Source organism: Haemaphysalis longicornis, unplaced genomic scaffold (assembly GCF_048455015.1).
Source record: "Haemaphysalis longicornis isolate Haplotype H1 unplaced genomic scaffold, Haemaphysalis longicornis Haplotype H1 scaffold_1, whole genome shotgun sequence".
NCBI lineage: Eukaryota > Metazoa > Arthropoda > Arachnida > Ixodida > Ixodidae > Haemaphysalis > Haemaphysalis longicornis.
The window spans coordinates 399,741,460-399,759,015 of record NW_027526203.1 but is presented as its reverse complement, the minus strand read 5'-3'; the positions used below and the strand labels follow the sequence as shown (position 1 = coordinate 399,759,015).

Sequence of the window (17,556 nt, the reverse complement as noted above, 5' to 3'; positions counted from 1 at the left end):
ACGCAAAGGCATTAAATTTGTTAAGCATGATGGTGATAATGACAAAAAAAAAATGCACTCATATTTTAGAAATTTTTAATGTAGACAAAAACGTTTTTCAAGGGTTAAAATGTTTTTTTGTGAAAGAAAACATTATGAGAAATAGTGTTTTCTAAAAAATTGTGTGAGCCATTTCTAATAGTGGCTTCAGCAGCTGCCATCGCCTGCCAGCGGAAGCCGAATCCAAAAAATTGAGTAAATGATATTTTGCCTTTTGCCGCTGTTTTAGTGAACTTCGTCTTTTTCAGAACTTCGCCACCAAGAGTGCACAAAAAATCATCTTATTTCGAAGTTCAGCTGCATTTCTGCATCAACACTCTGGTGATGAGAGTTTCGTTGGTTTAATTTGGTGCTCATCTCGTTCGAGAGTAGGCAGATTTAAGGCGTTTATGAAGGCAAATGAGTTGTGTGGAACTCCTTAAACCAAAAAAGACATTAGAGTGAATTGCATTAGACTTTTGCTTGTAGCATCGAATTAATGGCATTAAAACTGAAGGCATTAAGCCCTTAATGTCATTTTTCGTGTATGTGTGGCACGGGTATAACTCCACCACTTCTAATAAATTATTACACTTCTAGGATTTACCCAGCAGAGAAAAATTACGAGGGTTGTTTCACAAAGTGAACCCATATTTTGCGCAAACGTATTTTCATTATGACGTCATTGCTTATCTATTTTTTTATTGTTTATCTTATTTGACTAACTCTTGTTCTTACCCGCCGCAGTGGCTCAGTAGCTATGGCGTTGTGCTGCTGAGCCCAAGGACGCGAGTTCGATTCCCAGCGGCGACCGCCGCTTTTCTGATGGAGGCAAAAAGCAAAAATGCCCGTGTGTGCGAGATTTTGGCGCACATTAAAGATACCCAAGTGGTCAAAATTAATCCGGAGACCTCCACTACGGCGTGCCTCATCACCTGTGTAGCACCGGCGCGTTAACTCTTCCGTTACCGCGCCTATTCAAATCGATCACCAGTGATCGATGATTTATATTGCCTATTTCGACATGTTGTAGTCGTTCCTTGTACACCTAATGCGGCCAGTGGTTAGTCTATGCACTGCCCTTTTAGAATCAGTTTAAATTTTCCCACTCCGGCAACACTCAGATTTTTGGAAGCGTTTTTTGCGAGCTGAGGTGCGTGTGTTTTTGAGGAAGGGGGCGTGGCTGCTGCACTTGAGAAAAAAGGATGCAGGTCGTGATTAGGCTGCATTACCATATTTTTTTTTGTCAAAAGGCTCCTGGCAAGTCAAATACCAAATAATGGGCTCAGCTTTGTAATCTGACAGCGTTGAGAGGTGATAATTACTCGAAAATGGCCCCAGCTATCCACTAATGATCTTTGGTTCGGACAAAGGGCAGCTTTATTCTCCCAAAGCTTATTTCTGATGATCCCCCACATGTCTAGCAAGTGTGCCTGACATTTTCAACCAGTTTCCAGCAGTTTCGGTTTCGGTTTCGCATTGCGAAATTCATATTTGGCGCTACCACGCAGTTACCCAACTACAAGCTCATTTGCCCTGGCGCCTCCGTTGCCCGCTACTGCTCCTCAAAACAAGCATGCCGCTCGTGCTTCCACGTTATCCACGCCTTGCTTCTGCGATAAGAGCTTCCGCTGAAAGTCAAACGATGACACCAAGTCGTCGGGTATCAGTTCAGACGAGGAGAACGCTTCCAATTGGCCTTGAACACCGCCAGCTGTTCACCAGCCAGTTTCGGTTTCATATGAGGGTATTTCCGGAGGTCTAGTGGTGCTTCTTAGTAGTACTGTCTATTATGACAAAGTCTCCAACAGCCTTGTATTTGTTTCTTTTCGAAATTGTTAGGTGGCGCTGCAATGTAGTAGGCTCGTAGTGCTGAACTCGCTTCACAGCCCGAAGGCGGCTTGGTGAAAGTTTGCTCGGCATGATTCTAGCGCATCGTACCTTATTCCTGCAAGCAGGGCTACCATAGTGAGTCAGAACATGATAATAAACCGCAAATGGAAGTTCTGACTGATGAGCGACCATCAGAACGTCAACAAGCATTCACCAAAGAGTTTGGTTCTTAACTGCAAGCGGATTTTTTCACATTGCTTGCTTGCCTTCAATATTGTGCCGGTCATAATCATTGACAAGGTGTTTTTACATCACGTGGAGGCTAATTTGGGCCTTTAATAATGTCAAACCACCAGATTTCTTCTAGAGAACCATCCAAAATAGCAAAACTTGAAATAGAGGTTGGGCTTCACCACATGGCACGGGCACCATGCAGGCTAACATTTTCTTTTATATCTGACAAATTGTATTGTCTACCTACAAAATGTATATTCTAAATTTTTTCTACTACTGGTGGTTTATTATACACAACTTACTTTTTTCTTATTTTCTTCGACGCGTGGACAAACATTTTGAATTCGATAATTTTTTCGGAACCATTATTTAGGAAAACATTATTAAAACTGGTGTTGTTGGAAAGCGCGTGCAATAATCTGCATTTTTTGTCACTGCAATGTGTGCCTAACCAATAAGTATAGCACAAAAAAATGTTTTATTAGACCCTTCAAAATTGGTCAATTTCCCGCGGTAACGACTTTAAGAGTTAAACCCCACAATCAATCAATTAACTCTTGTAGTTATTTCTCCAGCTCATTTCAAAACAGCATACTTTTGCACATTACCGGCTGCCTAGCTGATATCAATCTTGGAACTGCGGAGCTTCATGCGCCCATAATGCAAACCTTCAAGGTGGTTCAGGCATATACAGCCAAATCCCGCTGCGACGAAATTGACGGGACGTGTGAAAAATTTTACTGAAGTGAAAATTTGTTGAGGTGAAATCTGGCCCAAAACACCCCGGAATGGGCAAGAAAGATAGCCCTGTATATTTCCGCAACTTTGGCAGCATAATACAATGTTTAAAAAAAGGAGTGACGGGCAATAACGTCATGTTTATTCTGATAACAAACATACCAATGGTTATCTGTTTTTTACTGAAGGGGGCTGAAGAAATGCAGGCGCAAAATGTATTGCTGTACAACAAGGCATGTCCACTGAGCTGATTACTTTCAGATAGCTGCTAGGCCGTCGGAAGCCTCTTTCTCGCTTGTGGCAGGAGCAGTGCCGTTATCTTATCCTCTGACTGGGTACGGCAGCAACTGGCCTTGGCAGGCAAGCTGTGCGCGCCTGCATTTAACGCGCCCGCGCGCTTGCGACTAAGATAGGATGACGTGGGTTCAAGACTAAACACAAAAACATTAATTTTTCATCTGCTCTGCAAGAATTGTAGAAGGAAAACTGCAAGGACAGCTGCTCACAATGCATACATGACGGTGCCGCGCCAGCAGCAGAGCACATTTGCGCGATTTAAACTTGATACAGATCGGGTAGCTCCGGCTTGGCGAATTGGGTCTGTGCCTCATGTAAAGACGGCCAGCCACATCGTTATCACCAGCTAAACAATGGCGTCCACCTATGAGTTTGTTTTTGTTCTGTGTGGTGGTGTGGGCCCGCAGCGCACGTTTTCGCTGAAACTAAGAGTCCTGAATGTATAAAAAGTTACAGGTAGCTGGCGTTGTGCTTATTTTATTGTAAAACAAATGTTCAAACCCAGGCCCAATGAGCGAAAATTTCATTGAAGCGAAAGCACGCCAGACAAATGGCTCGTTGTTGTGAGGACTTTGTTGGATTGACTTCTATGGCTAACTGATGGGGAATTGGAAATATTTCATTGAAGCGGAAATTTCGTTGAAGCGGAGTTTGTTGTAGCGGGGTTCGACTGTACGCTCACACGTGAAATCTGAAGTTGTTTCACAAAGGTGAATGCGAGTGGTAGTTCCCAACAGCAGGGGAAGTGCAGCTTCGTTGCGCACAGTAACAGGCGACGTGCTTTGAATACTCCTGCTTGTAGCGCCACCCACCGGCTATCCGAGGCAACGCCTTTTCTTCCTCATGCGGCATTCTTTCCCTCTATGACCTTGATTGAGGGGCTTCCGACTCCAACAGAAAAACGCTGCCTAGCAACACTCTCTCTTGGGAGCCGCCGACACATCCCGATGGATTTAAGCACCGCATATTTATTTTCTGATGGCTGGTACCCTTGAAATTTATTTACTGAGTCATGTATTGAACTTGCTGACCGAATGAAATGGTAGTGTTGAATAGCCGCTTTATATAGTGTTGTCCACTACACCTCTGAAGATATGTGCTACTCCTAAGGTATGCAACCCTGTGCCAGAATTTAAGAACTGGACTCTACATTTTCAGATGGCATGCACTTTTGATTGACAGGCTTTGTACAGTGGGATGCGAATTTTCAATAGCAGCGATTTAAGCTCAGACGTAAAAAGTTTGTAGGAACGCTTGAGTGGTTAGTGGCAGACAGTGCCTAAGCATTCTTTTTAGTGGCTCATCTCTTTGACCACACACCTCTATGCGTGGCTGCCTCGGAGGCCCCAGAGCATTTTACTAAATAAAGGGTGTTTTACTCACGAAAGGTTTCAGGGCCCATGTTATACCCCATATGATCTATGAATATCTATGCAGCGCATATTGTCATGCATTATGGACAGACGGACAGGTTTTTGAAGGAGCCGCCTAAGAATGCTAGCGCATTAAAAATGAACGTTTCGATACCCGTTTGTTTCTGGTCCTTGAAATCCCCAGTAAGTGCTGCCTTCCTACTTACCAACTCTCCCCGATGGATCTTCATGTGCTTCTTGCAGCTCACCGAAGTCTTGAAAGTCTTCTGGCAGTAGGGGCACATGAATGGCCTCGCACTGGTGTGGGTGCACATGTGCCGCTTGAGGGAACCATTGGTGGTGAAGGTGGCACTGCAAACCTAAAAAGCAGTCCAGGATCGCAACACAAGAGGATTAGACAGTCAAAGCTTCTGCAATTATAAGCTATCAACTCCTCAAAACTAAAGTAGTTCAGCGGGACCGTTTTGACAGCCAAAGTTACATATCGACTCCTCAAAACTAAAGTAGTTCATAGGGAGCATTTTGACAGCCGAAGCTGCACTCGGGCCACGAGGTGTTCCAAATTAGAAGACTACAGATCAATTTATAAGACCACCAGGCATCTTCAACCAGCGTCGAAATCCCACACCCACGAGCAATTGAAAAAAAAAAAAAAAAAAGCATGGCTGTAGCTCATACAAAACCTGCACCCCTAAGCTGCAAGAACCAAGTTTCGTTAACCTAGACCGGAGGTCAGTGTACTGCAAACATCCAAAGCTGCGGCAATTTCCGAAATTGTGGCTAACTGAAAGAATAATATCTCTGCTTCTAAAGGGGCCACGAAGACAAAATGCGAGTTTGGTTCAATCGAAAGCTCGCATTGCTAGAATAACACTGGCACCACTTTTAACACAAACTTCACTAAGATAAGCTATTTAATGAGGAAAACAGAGAATAGGCATGCAACACCTCAGATACTTTTCCGCACTAAACTTACGACGTATTATGGGCCGCTCATTGCGATTGGCTGAGGCCGACAAATCCAATGCAAATCAAACAATTAAACAGGGATTATAAGCTCACAGAGTGAGCTATTTGAGCTTAAATTTAGTGCATAACCTAATTATAGCAGTAGGAATCGTGAGATAAAACATGGAAGTTACGATTGAACACGTAAACATTGAAGCACCTGTGCGTACGGTGCAAACTATGCCTGCCGAAGGTGCACAGCCGTCAGGTGTATTGGGGCCTGTCTGACATGACACACTGCCACTTACACAATCCGATGTTTTGAGGATCCCCTAACTTTCACGAACAATTACTATCAAGTGTAACAAAAGTAAGCCAGGTGCAAATCCGGTCTAAAACAGAGCAAGCACTCCACAGTCTATGAACGGTTTGTGGCGTCACCTATGCAGGCGGACAGTAAACAAATGACAACAAATGTCACCTTTTGCCATTTGCAGCAGCTTTAGTCACCATATTAACTTTTAAAAAACCTTCCTAAGACATTTCCTCGCTGATGTCACAAAACACATGATTTAGTGGGAGAACAAAGCATCTTTTGCTGCTGGACAAGTGCTGGGGGCACTAATCACCAAATCTTTCAACTAATACAAACTTGTATTTTGTCTTTATTGTCCTCTTAAGTTTGTTTTTATAGACATACCGGCAAATTTATCCACTGCATTTTAAACAAGTAACAAGTTCCACCTTCCTTTTATAAACACGTACCAAAATTTATCGACAAACACACATTCTGTCACATTATGTCAACTCTGTTAAATGACATAATGTGTGTTTATCGATAAATGCAGATTTAAAAAAAAATAAAGTACACTTGTAAGTGTGCCTCATTTGCCGTAATCGTCTCTTCTTCGTCCATGTTTTTAAAAAAAAAACACCTATAGTTTTCGAGTACATAAAACAAGCTTGCCCACATTAAGCTGTTGCTAACAGACCTGAGGCCTGGATGGTGTCGGCTAGAAACGCATTGCAGCCCTTGATGCTTTATTTGCCCATGCTAATCGTTCTTTTATCTCAGCTTTCCCATTCCCAGTAGTTACTGTTGGTATTCATTAAAGGGAAGGTGAAGCGGTTTTAGAATTAAAAGAAAAGTTGACTAGCAGCAAGTACACATTGAATAGTTCATGTGTACGAAATATTTTCGCAATACATGCAATAGAAGCGGCGCAATGAGCAAACAAAAGTGGCCCGATGCCTCGCCCCCATCTCGCCGCGCGATGCTGGAAGACCGAAGAGCGCGGGCGAAAACCAGCTGAAAAACGTCATACCTGGACTTCCGGCCGGATCGGCCGCCTCGGCCATGCTCTTTTCGCCGTGTTTCCTTGTGAATGATACTTGTTGTTGTTGTGGTTGATAGCACTCATTTGTACAATTTTCGTGTTCAAAAAGTATACCCGAACGCCAAACGAAGCATACGTTATCATGCCGTATTCCTAAGCAGAATAATGCCACGCCGGGATGCTTGATAACATACGGAAGCGACAGCTGAGGTGGCTGTGCTTGATGACAGAGAATATACAACACTACGTTAAATACTTTGTAAACCGCTCCAATGCGTTTTTTTTTTTTTTTTTGATGCGACGGACGTGAATGTTCACATTAGATTCTAGATTTAGGAAGGATGGGGAATACTGCTGTACTTTGGCCGGGGATGTTGCGTTCCATTCCAGAAACCAAGTCACATTTGTTCAGGAAATACTTGTTTCGTTAAACGCGTCGATTTTCTTTCCCTATGGGCTCAGGACAGTGTTCAAAAAAACAATTTTTTTGGCGAAACTAAAACAAGGGGCCAATCCTGATAGAAGTTCTCTCCTGGCTAAGAGGTAAACAGTATTCCTATAAAGTGAAAGAACCAAGACAACCAGATTACTTATTTTGCAAGTATACATGTCACGATAAGGTGATGTTTGTCTGGAATTAAAAAAAAAAAACACCACTCCGAACCACCACCGTGCCATAATTTGTGTTGACTGCGGGGGCCTAATTTTTTTGCCCAAGATTCCGTGTGGCTACATATTATAACCTGGAAAGCACTTGTTGTCACTGAACCTCAAGTGTGCTCCAGTGATAGTCGGTGATATATATAATGATGATACTAAAAAAATTAGGAGCGAAGAGTAAATATACGGCCTCTGTCCGACTAGCGCGGTAAATGCTTAAATCTAGAAATGCTGAAACAGGCCAACGATTCATTATCACAAACGTTTGATGATTGTTACCTAAAGTAACGTAACTACAACATAACTGCCTTGTCCGACTGGTCTGTTAATTATAACAAGGTGGCCGTAATATTGTAGCAGAATGCGCAACGCACAAGCGAAAATCAAGCCCTACTACAGTCAATAATGCTGAGCTTGCACTAGTATGCTGCAGTGTTTTCAGAATACATGCATGTGAAGCAGTAAGACGCACTCATCGAAGTGCAGCTAGCAATCGCGGAGGCGCCGTAGCGCCGCTGCCGAAATTGCGCGCGCGTGTGGGTCTGTGTACGGGGATGAGTAACGGGGCTGGGGTGGGCGACAACGAACAAAGGAAATGCGGAAGCAGAGTATGCTTGTTGGTTTATGCGTGTACCGGCAAGATGTGTCTCGCATATACGTTTACAGCGCATGAACGCTATTTTTTCGCGCAGTGCACGTACATGCTTTTCGCTGGTAGATTGTTTATAAAACGCCCATTAATCTTCGGCATAAATGGTTTTGTGTATAATAATAAACAGTTAAGGCAGTACCTAATATTAACATAAGGAATAAAATCCCCATATGCTGGTTGCCTAATTCAAAAATGTTTTGATGGAACCCACTAGTCGACATCACAGTCACTGCTTTGGGGTTCTCTGTCGTGTAAAGCAAATTTAAGCTCCCAGATAATTGAACCAACAGCACGGGAAATTATAAAACAAACTTCCAGTCATGTGCGAAAATTAAACTGCAAGCTAAATTGCCGCAAAAGCAACCGTGCGATCGTTCGCAATGCTTCCGAATACCCGCGCGGCCGAAGGGTGTCCTCCTTTGACGTCATGACGGGTGCAACCAATCAGGGGCGTCAAAAGACGAAAAGCGCGCGTCTTTCAAACGGGGCCGCGCTTTTTGCAAGATAAATGCCACTTGGACTCATGTACGATAAATTTCAATGTGATATTCGGAATCAGCGCGCAAGAAACTATATAACTTAATCTAACTCAATTTTTTTGGAAAGCGCTTCAGCTTCCCTTTAAAACATGTACTCCTTCTACCTGCAGAAGATGAGAAGCGATGGTAGCCCAACAACACATGCCCAGTAGGCAGGTGCTTCCTGACAAGCATGGTCAGCTCTCTCGTAGAGGGAACACATCCCACAGACTTTTGATTTTAACCTCCTTGTATGCCCAGTAGGTGTGGCACTCACGTTGCACTTGTGCTCCCGGATGCCGGTGTGGGTCTTGGTGTGAGCCTTGAGCACGCCGTTAGAGACAAAGCTCCGATGGCACTCGTTGCACTGGAAGGGCTTCTCGCCTGTGTGCGAGCGTATGTGCTGCTTGAGGTGGCTGGACTTCTTGAAGCCCAGCGGGCAGATGGTGCACTTGTAGGGCCGCTCCTGGCTCACGGGCGGCCTCTTGGCCCCCTCCAGGGGGGGCCCGCTGGCCGCCTCCGAGATGAAGATGGGCTCCTGGATGGGGATGAACGAGGTGAGCTCATCCGAGATCACGCCCCCACTGCCACCGCCACCTGCGACTCGCGAGCCATCGCCGTCTCGACTGTGGGATGCCACGTGCATCTTGCAGCGGCCAGAGGAACTGAAGCTCTTGTTGCAGATGCCGCACGCGTACGGCTTGTCTCCTGCGCGACATGCGAGCGCGTGCTGCTTGAAACGAGCCGTTCCCCAAGTGTGCCGCACCCACCTGTATGAATGCGCATGTGGACCTTGAGGGAGCCCCGCGTGGAGAACATGTGCTCGCACGTGGCGCACTGGAACTGCTTGACGCCCAGGTGGGTGGCCCGAGTGTGCGCCGTCAGGGTGCTTTTGACGGCGAAAGCACGGAAGCAGTGGCTACACTTGTACGGCTTCTCCTGAGTGTGGATGCGGATGTGCCGCACCAGGTCGCTTGGCTTCTTGAACTCCTTGCTGCAGTACATGCACTGGTGCCAGCGCACATTGCCAACCTGCAAGCGAGACCACAGGTTTAGCTGGCAGGACCAACCTGCAGCTGAGCTGCCTTTGGAGAAAAAGAGGGCGGGGGAGCCTGCCGTGCACCCACCACAAGCGTTGGTCTACTTTTGGAGCCAGAATATGTTGGTTGCCTGGCTCTGACAGAAATGCAGTCAATCTACCTTTTGACCCATCTTGCAAACCTCTACTTCCTCAGGGGTCCGCACAGTTTCATACAGAAAGACGTGCAGAGAGACAGGATAAAAGAAGACAAATTACACTACTCTGCCATGCTTCCAACAGCCTTTCCCATTATGTCAAGGCAGCTACGTCAAGTCCCAGATTTTACTGGCACAATTCGTGTACATACATGCCCTCAATAACTTAGCTTGAGCAAATATCACCTCAGCAAACATTCTGAGTGAACTTTTTCAAACCTCTTACTGAATTTCCCTTGCACCCAACATTAACAAGCTTCAGTTAAACAAATTCAACAGGACACATTTCATTTCTGGAATGAACTAAACTTTTAGCAATGCCAAAATGCCATAAAAATGTAATTTAAATGAAACACCTGTCACTAAGTGATAAAAATTGGAAAGTAGGCTTTGAACTATTTACTGATGTAGATTTGCTTGTTTAAATTATGCTTTCAAATTGTAATTGCACAATACTTAAAGTTAATTAGTGTAACAAACTTTTTAGTGTTTTATCTGGTTTAGCAGACAGACGTGCTACAATTTGGCTCAAAGTATTCTTGTTAAAAATCATTTCGTGGACCTTGGCTCACTTTCTGCATTCCTCGACCAGTCTAATGTGCAATAGCACGCTAAATTGCACTTGCATTACCAAACACAGTTAGTGACCATGCCATATTTGAAATACCGTAAAATCATTAGCTAGAATAATCTGTTTCGCAGAAGAATCTATCTCCCACCTCCTTGCAATACCAGCATCGCAATGGCGGCTAGAGTGCCCTGCTACATTCTTCACTAACCACAAATCCTTAGCCACAAATCACCATGCCCATGCAATTAGTGCCGCAGCTGTGTTCAGCCACGGCCAGTAAAAAATTGAGGGAAGCTTGCATTCACTCGCAAGATTTCAATGGCGAAGCTGTTATAGGTGAGCATTGCTGGACACATAGTTTCAGTCTCATTGTTTATTTGCATAGTTGCGGTGCTAGTAATCGTCGTCATATGCATCGAAGAGGTCGCCATCTTCTTTGTGGCAAGTGGCACATGCAAAGTCATCCTCAGCATTGTAAACCAGATTCCATCTTTTAGATGCGACGCATCTCTTGCTCGGGGGTATGTCCCTCCATTGTCGTTGTCGCACCGCTGTCCGCACGCTCACTGCACATGCGCAAACTCTCCTCCGTTCTTCTCGCCAACAGCTTTGTGCAACGCGCTCTCTCTGTCTCATTATCATAACAGCTGCGCACGCTTCGCTGACGCTTATCTCTCGCATTTGCTCTCGCTGCGCATGCGCAACTCTCCTCCGTTCATCTCCTTTCCTTCAAGTGCTGAATATAAAGCGGTGAGCGCGCTGCGCCGGTTCAGTCAAGTGCGTTCGCTTGACTGCACTTGACTTTGCTTGTGCTTCGCTAGACAACGATGACTCCGTTGCTTCTTCCGATGTAGTGCGATGGAAGCAACAGTCCCGTCAGCGAGTGGTTTGACACAATCGAGTACCAGCGTCAATCCAAACGCTGATGGCAACTCTCTCATGTCGCGTATGCATGTGCATGAAAAGTAAAATTACGCCCATCTTCCCGCGTATGAGAACACCCGCATGTGATGGAATGCATCATATGCGTTCACAACACGTTTCACGCGATTTAGAGAATCAACCCAATGGAAACGCCAATTGAACCCCCCCCCATGCGTCGCATCACATGAGGGTTCCCTCGCGGGAAGATGGGCGTAATTTTTTTATTCTTTCTTACGACCCCAAAATGATGCCCCAGCCGCGCCAATTGATCAGTGGGCCCGCCAAAAAACCCCATTATAAACGGTATTGCACTTCAGGCAACTGCATTTTAAGCAGTATGCTTATGCATTGAGTTCTATGGTTCTATGGAAGGCAAACTGGTGGTCACAAAAACCCACGTTATGTCCAATCTTACACTATAAGCGATTACGTTATAAATTGTCTAGACTGTATTTCATTTGGCATCAGTTGGGGGGAGTTCCAAGTTAAAAGCAATGTTTTAAAAAATGAGGACACTCTCATAAAAGATGCTTGAGTTGACTTGCTTGATTGTGGGTTTCAACGCACCGAAGCTACACCTGGGCTATGAGGCGCACCGTAGTAGAGGACTCCGGATTAATTTTGACCACCAGGGGATCTTTAACGTGTGCCGCAATCTCAAAACATGGGTGTTTTCGTTTTTCGACTCCACCAGAAAAGCAGCCACAGCGGCCGAGATCGGACCCGCGTCCTTGAGCCCAGATGCTCGAGTTCTGCTCAGAGAATGGTTAGACAGAATGTACGTCTATAGGGGAGAAGAAATATCCACTTGCAAATGACGGATTGTGCAGAGCAGTGTGGGAGGATGTGCGAGTATGCTTTGTGAATTGGCATTTTTAAATTTTTTTCTTTGTGGTCTTTCTGTGTCGGAGAAGTTGCATGAAAGGTAGATACGGAGACGAGGAGGCGTCGTGAGGGCAGCCAGTAAAGAGAAGAAGGAAGCACCCCCCCACCACCTTGAAGGAGCTGTGAGGCAGCAGCCAGGGAAAAGACTTGCCATTCGGTACACGTGCATCTTCATCTGGCCGGTGGCAGTGTCGGCTACAGACATGATCATCGCCGACTCAGTCGTGGATGCCACTTTTTCCACTGCCATCTCGACCGGATTGGGAGGAGGAAGAAATCTGTCCTCCTTTGCAGTAGCTGGTGCTGCATCCTCACATGGCAATTCTGCAATCTTCTTCAGCTCTGCGTCGTCCGTTGAGGGACTGTGCGTAAGGCCACTGTTCACAAGTACCTGTTGGAACAGAAAAAAGACGCAGTGCAAGACACAATTTTCATCCACACATGTACACTCCGCAAGCTGATTATGCTACTTAAGAGTGTCAGAATATTGCCCCCCTCCCCCAACCCACCTTTCTTTTTTACTCACAAAAGCTGATGCTAACCAACCTCAATCAACACTGCCCCACTCTTGAAGGATAAGTACGCACGTAAAATGGTTGTTGAGCTAGCACAACACACTTCGGGTGCACACATGAAGCCTATCTTTTATCTCCTCTATATAAACACAATGCATTTTGGCAATTTCCTTAATCCTACCTGCTAAGAAGCATTATTTGCTCCACGAGAAATGTTTAACTGTGCTTAGAAGTAGAGTAGCAGAGCTGAGAAGCAAATGCTAGCTAAAAAACGCAGGAGCAATGGGAAACATTGAAACATACCTGCTGTAGAAGATCTGCATTGCTACGACTCAGCAGCTCATCCTCGTCCACACCATCACGTTTAGCGTCAACCACTACTGTTGTCTGCGAAGAACAGGAGTACGCGGCTACATTACTCACTAGCAAACAACCCTCAGCTTCACATCAACTTCACTAGCCCAACAAAACAAGCTCTTTAGGGACAGAAGGCTACGTGCAAATCTTCAACGAGAATGCAAGAAATGTCTAGTAATGCTTCCGCTTAGTGAAAGTGAGAGCAGAGGTGGTAAGAGACCCTCTAACAACACAAAACTGGGCCCAGACAAGTTGTCAGATGCCACAAATGAAAGACTGAAACAAATTAGAGCAGGACAGTGTTTTGAGAACCACCCCTACACAATTGCCCCGCCTGTGTTCTCTAAACGACAACCAGCATTCCGAGTGGGACAACATATAACATTTCGTTTGGTCCGACTCCTATGCTTTCATGTTTATTGCAAAGTTACTGAAAGTGGATAAAATTTAATTTTTTTCATGCTCTTGTTACATGAGACATTCCTGCCAGCAACAATGGCTTGCACAGTCTATTGAGGTCACAAATGAACAAACATAAGGAGCCAGATAGGTGGACGACATAAAAGACACAGGCATATGGGCGCCCTTTCTTCTTTTTGTTTTTGTTTTATGATGAGGAGAAAATAGCCTGCAAAAGTTCCATCAAGAAAAATTTACACCATCTTCACGCAAGGGGAACCATGGGGTAGATGCGACGCATCAGGGGTTGCCGTTGCATTTCCGTTATGTTAGCGATGTCAGCGTGTGGATTGCTGTTGTTGTGTATCCTATTTACGCAGCATGTTCACCCCCGATGCGTCGCATCTACCCCATGGTTCCCCTCGCGGGAAGATGGTGTAAATTTTTAACCGAGCGCAAGCTGCGCGCTAACGCACAGCTGGCACGGCGACGGGAGCGCGCAGCTGCCGCGGCGAGGAGAATGGGGGTGGGATGCGGACTACGCCGCGACAACGCGGGACAAGGTGAGTTAAAGAGATGCGCTGCATCTAAAAACTGGCCAAACGGAGTCGGAACCAAAATAGGGCCAGCACTGAAATTAGCATCTGCATAGCATTAAAACACATCACCAATTGTCACTGAGAGAGCCAGAGCAAGCTTTTGAGGCAAAAACCTATACTGCATATGTAGCTACTCACATTGTAAATGGTAATTTTTCAATGCATTATGCTTATTAAGTAAAGTTCTGAAAATATAAAACAGATTCCTTCCACATCCAAAGAGTTTGGATTAGCACAGGGCTACTGCATATGTAAATCAATAGGCAAAAAAAAAACACGGTATGTGAATTAATTGCTCTTTTTATGGGGACCATAACTTTCTGCCACTAGCTGCACAGCACCAGAAGACAAAGCCGGAAAATGCAACAAATGCTGTTCAGTCGTGGCAGCACTCTTTTTTCAAAACGTCCAATTATCGGAATGAATTTTAGCAGTCCCTTCAGGTCCCACGAAGGTCTTACAAATGTGCTGCAGCCCCACAAAAACCAGCCGGCGACTCAGCTGATCCTTCTTCACAAAAATGCTTACATAATTTAAAATTGCACACAACCAAGCCTTTTTGAACAGTGAAGGCCTAACTTCCTTTGAGCCACCGTTTCTGCAAGTTGCAGTTCCAACAATGACCTGAGCTTTCAGAACGGACACGGGTTTGATAAGGGGCACTGTAACATCATCTTTTTATCTCACCGAATATCATTTCACATCAGACACAAAGCTGAACCCCCAGTGGAGTGGTGGGGGATATTTGATGGAAGCTTTTATAAGGAGACCAATAGGCGAATCGCACGGCCATTTTCAACTGCATTACGGGCTCCTTTCGCGCATGTGTAACTTTGTTTGGGGCTTGAAGTTCATTTTGGAGAGTGGTAGCAAGCGGTAGCTAGAGCTGCGTGTGCCGCCTCACAGCCAACGCCATGTTACTCCCACCGTCGGCACTGTGTAGGCGTCGCCTGTGGCTTGTCGTGCGCACAGCATGTTTTCACGTGAAAAGCAAAAACACCTCGCCCCACTGAGCACTCCGACAACAAACAGCTAGTTAGGTCTCAGTGCAGTGGCTGCGACTTTGCAGGAAACGTGGGTGACCAGCGTGTCAGCCGGTGTCACTCGCTCGCCTCCAGATCTCAGCGGCACTCCCACTCCGGAGTCAAAGCGGTCGGAGGTTGATGCTCTGAGATGAACAACCGAACATACTTCAAGCGCTCAAATTTCGACCACTGAAACACGCAGCCGGTTTTCAGGATGCTCCAGAGTGCTCTAAAACATACCAGCTGCGCTCATCTAACAGCTAACATTTGACATTCCGGTGCCTTCTCATATAACCCGCTAAAAATTCTGCGCTTTGCTAAGATAGGTGGTCTGCAACAATGCTTTGAGCACGCTCCACGGGGTCATGTGTGGTCCCACTGTGCGCTGCACTGTTGGTTTATCCATCAAAGCTCTTCCAGGGGAGCACCCAGCTGCTGCAGCCATGTATTGGGAAACTGTGGCCTGCAGTGAAATTCCCCCTGCTGCTCCGCACCACCCTGGTTAACTGAAATCAGCGCTGACATTGGCCACTGAGCTGGCACTGTGGCTTGTGGAGAACCTGTGCACCCCTGGATGGAATCGAATGCTGAATCGAATGCTGAGAAGCCTTCCTCTTCTTTCAAGGAAATGTTGGCAAAGGTGTCCCTTACACCTTTGCGCAGCGGGAAGCGAGCGCACCTGGTTCTGCAGGTTCTTGGTGAGCGACTCAAGGGCTTCCTTCTTGGAGAGGTGGTTGGCCAGGTGCATATGGCCCGCATGCATGCGGCTCATGTGCGCATTTAGGCTGCCCAGTCGCCGAAACGTGCACGTGCAATCCTGGCACCTGCACACAGACACACACCGCACTGAGCACCAACACCGCTCGTGCCAGCAGCAAGGCGCAACCTGCAGGCAACACATGCGCTTGTACGCGACCCCCACGGCAGGTTCCTGCAGCTGCCCTGCTACCTGATTAACCTACAGAGTGTCATTCCAAAATATGCCAGAGGGAAATACAGAATCTCTGCAAGCAACCATAGAACTAGCAATATTTGAGATAGCGGTAAAATGCCAGGAAGTGTTGCATTCGCACTTGGCTTGGCTCGCAAACCAGCTCAAAGGTGCCTGTATTTTATGGAGTAGTTGGGCTGCTCTGCAAGTAGAGATGATAAAAGACTTGCTTTTCAGAAGTTCTTTAAATGCTGTGCACAATGTGCACAAGCAAAAAAAAAATTAGCTGTGCACAGTTAGTGCACTGCTTTGTCAGTCCTCACAGCACATCCTTCATGTTGTTTCACTGCACAATATCAGAAATATTTAAAAAGACACAAAAGGCTCAATTACTCTGCTTTCACTGCAAGATCACTGTTTCGTACCTCTCTTGGCTTTTGTGTGACAGCCAACGATGCCTTGTTTGCTGAGAAATAAATATTCAAAGCTGCATTTCCTTTCTGCTGTCTCCCTTCCCTTTTTTTTCTCACATTAACGAGCAAGTCGCAAAGCACCGGGAGCAGGTCAGGGCCCCATTCTCAATTTTACTCAATCGTCACCATCTCACCGGGTGCCTGTTCTCATTGGATTTCACTTTCGTCGCAAAAACCGAAAGCCAATCGGAAAGGGTTTTTGAACACCATCTGGGTAAGGCAGCAGCCAGGCCAAATTGGCTAGCAGGCCCCGCCACACTATGCCACCCCTGGCCTGGCGACGCTTTTAAGGAAGGTACTGTGGCCTGGGAGCCGGTGTCGAACATGCATGTGCGAATGGCCACCAAGGAAGTTGACAGCCATATTGTCCTGAGCCGACTTTGCCACTCGCTGCTGTGCACATGCGAGCTAGAGGCAAGTAGGCACGGTTGGCTTTTGCGCTCACCCGCCTGCTCCTTTGGACTGCTCTTGTAGGCAAGGTGAAATCTTTCAGAGAAATGGAACTGAAGTAAAGCATACCACTTGTGCTGAGGCATCCCATTTTATAGTGTTTGCTAGCTGAGGTTTACATGTTTTTTTTAAAGAAATTATCAGCAAAAGTCAAAAGTTCACGTATCTTTATTCTATATTTACATGCCCCTGCGTCACTGTCTGTTTCAGAAAAACGCTTAGGCAAGCTCCATTAATCCCGTGCTTCACCCTTCAAGTGTCGTAATGCCACAAAACTTAAGCTTGAGCAAGGACGTGGTGTGGTGATACCCGTTTTCATGCTTTTCCCACTTTCTGCGTTAATGAGCAACTGGTGCTGCTGCGGGTGGTATATTTGTATTCATGAAAGTCTAATCTAGTACATAATACAGGCGAACTTGCTTTCACGTGTTAGTGTCCCTTTATCGAAATTGTCGACAAATACCTATTAATGTTGCCTGTATTGTTGTTGTTTCTGCTGTCGTACTTTTTTCCCAACAAGGCACCAGCTCCTGTCATGATTGTAATGGACTGCTGTTGCACCCAGCCATTTTTGCGTGAATAA

At 45.8% G+C, this 17,556-nt stretch overlaps 1 protein-coding gene across 5 annotated transcripts in view; it reads right to left on the bottom strand.

Annotated features, from left to right (window-relative positions):
- The window catches only part of LOC144155389 (uncharacterized), a 78,100-nt gene that overhangs the window by 39,439 nt on the left and 21,105 nt on the right, over positions 1–17,556 (bottom strand). For all 5 annotated transcript variants that reach the window (XM_077686780.1, XM_077686778.1, XM_077686781.1 and 2 more), the window contains 6 exons: positions 15,799–15,943; positions 13,043–13,126; positions 12,376–12,615; positions 9,379–9,640; positions 8,886–9,316; positions 4,700–4,852 (listed from right to left, as the gene is read on the bottom strand). In XM_077686780.1, the coding sequence (XP_077542906.1) occupies positions 4,700–4,852; positions 8,886–9,316; positions 9,379–9,640; positions 12,376–12,615; positions 13,043–13,126; positions 15,799–15,943 (1,315 nt within the window). The remainder of the gene's footprint in view (positions 1–4,699; positions 4,853–8,885; positions 9,317–9,378; positions 9,641–12,375; positions 12,616–13,042; positions 13,127–15,798; positions 15,944–17,556) is intronic.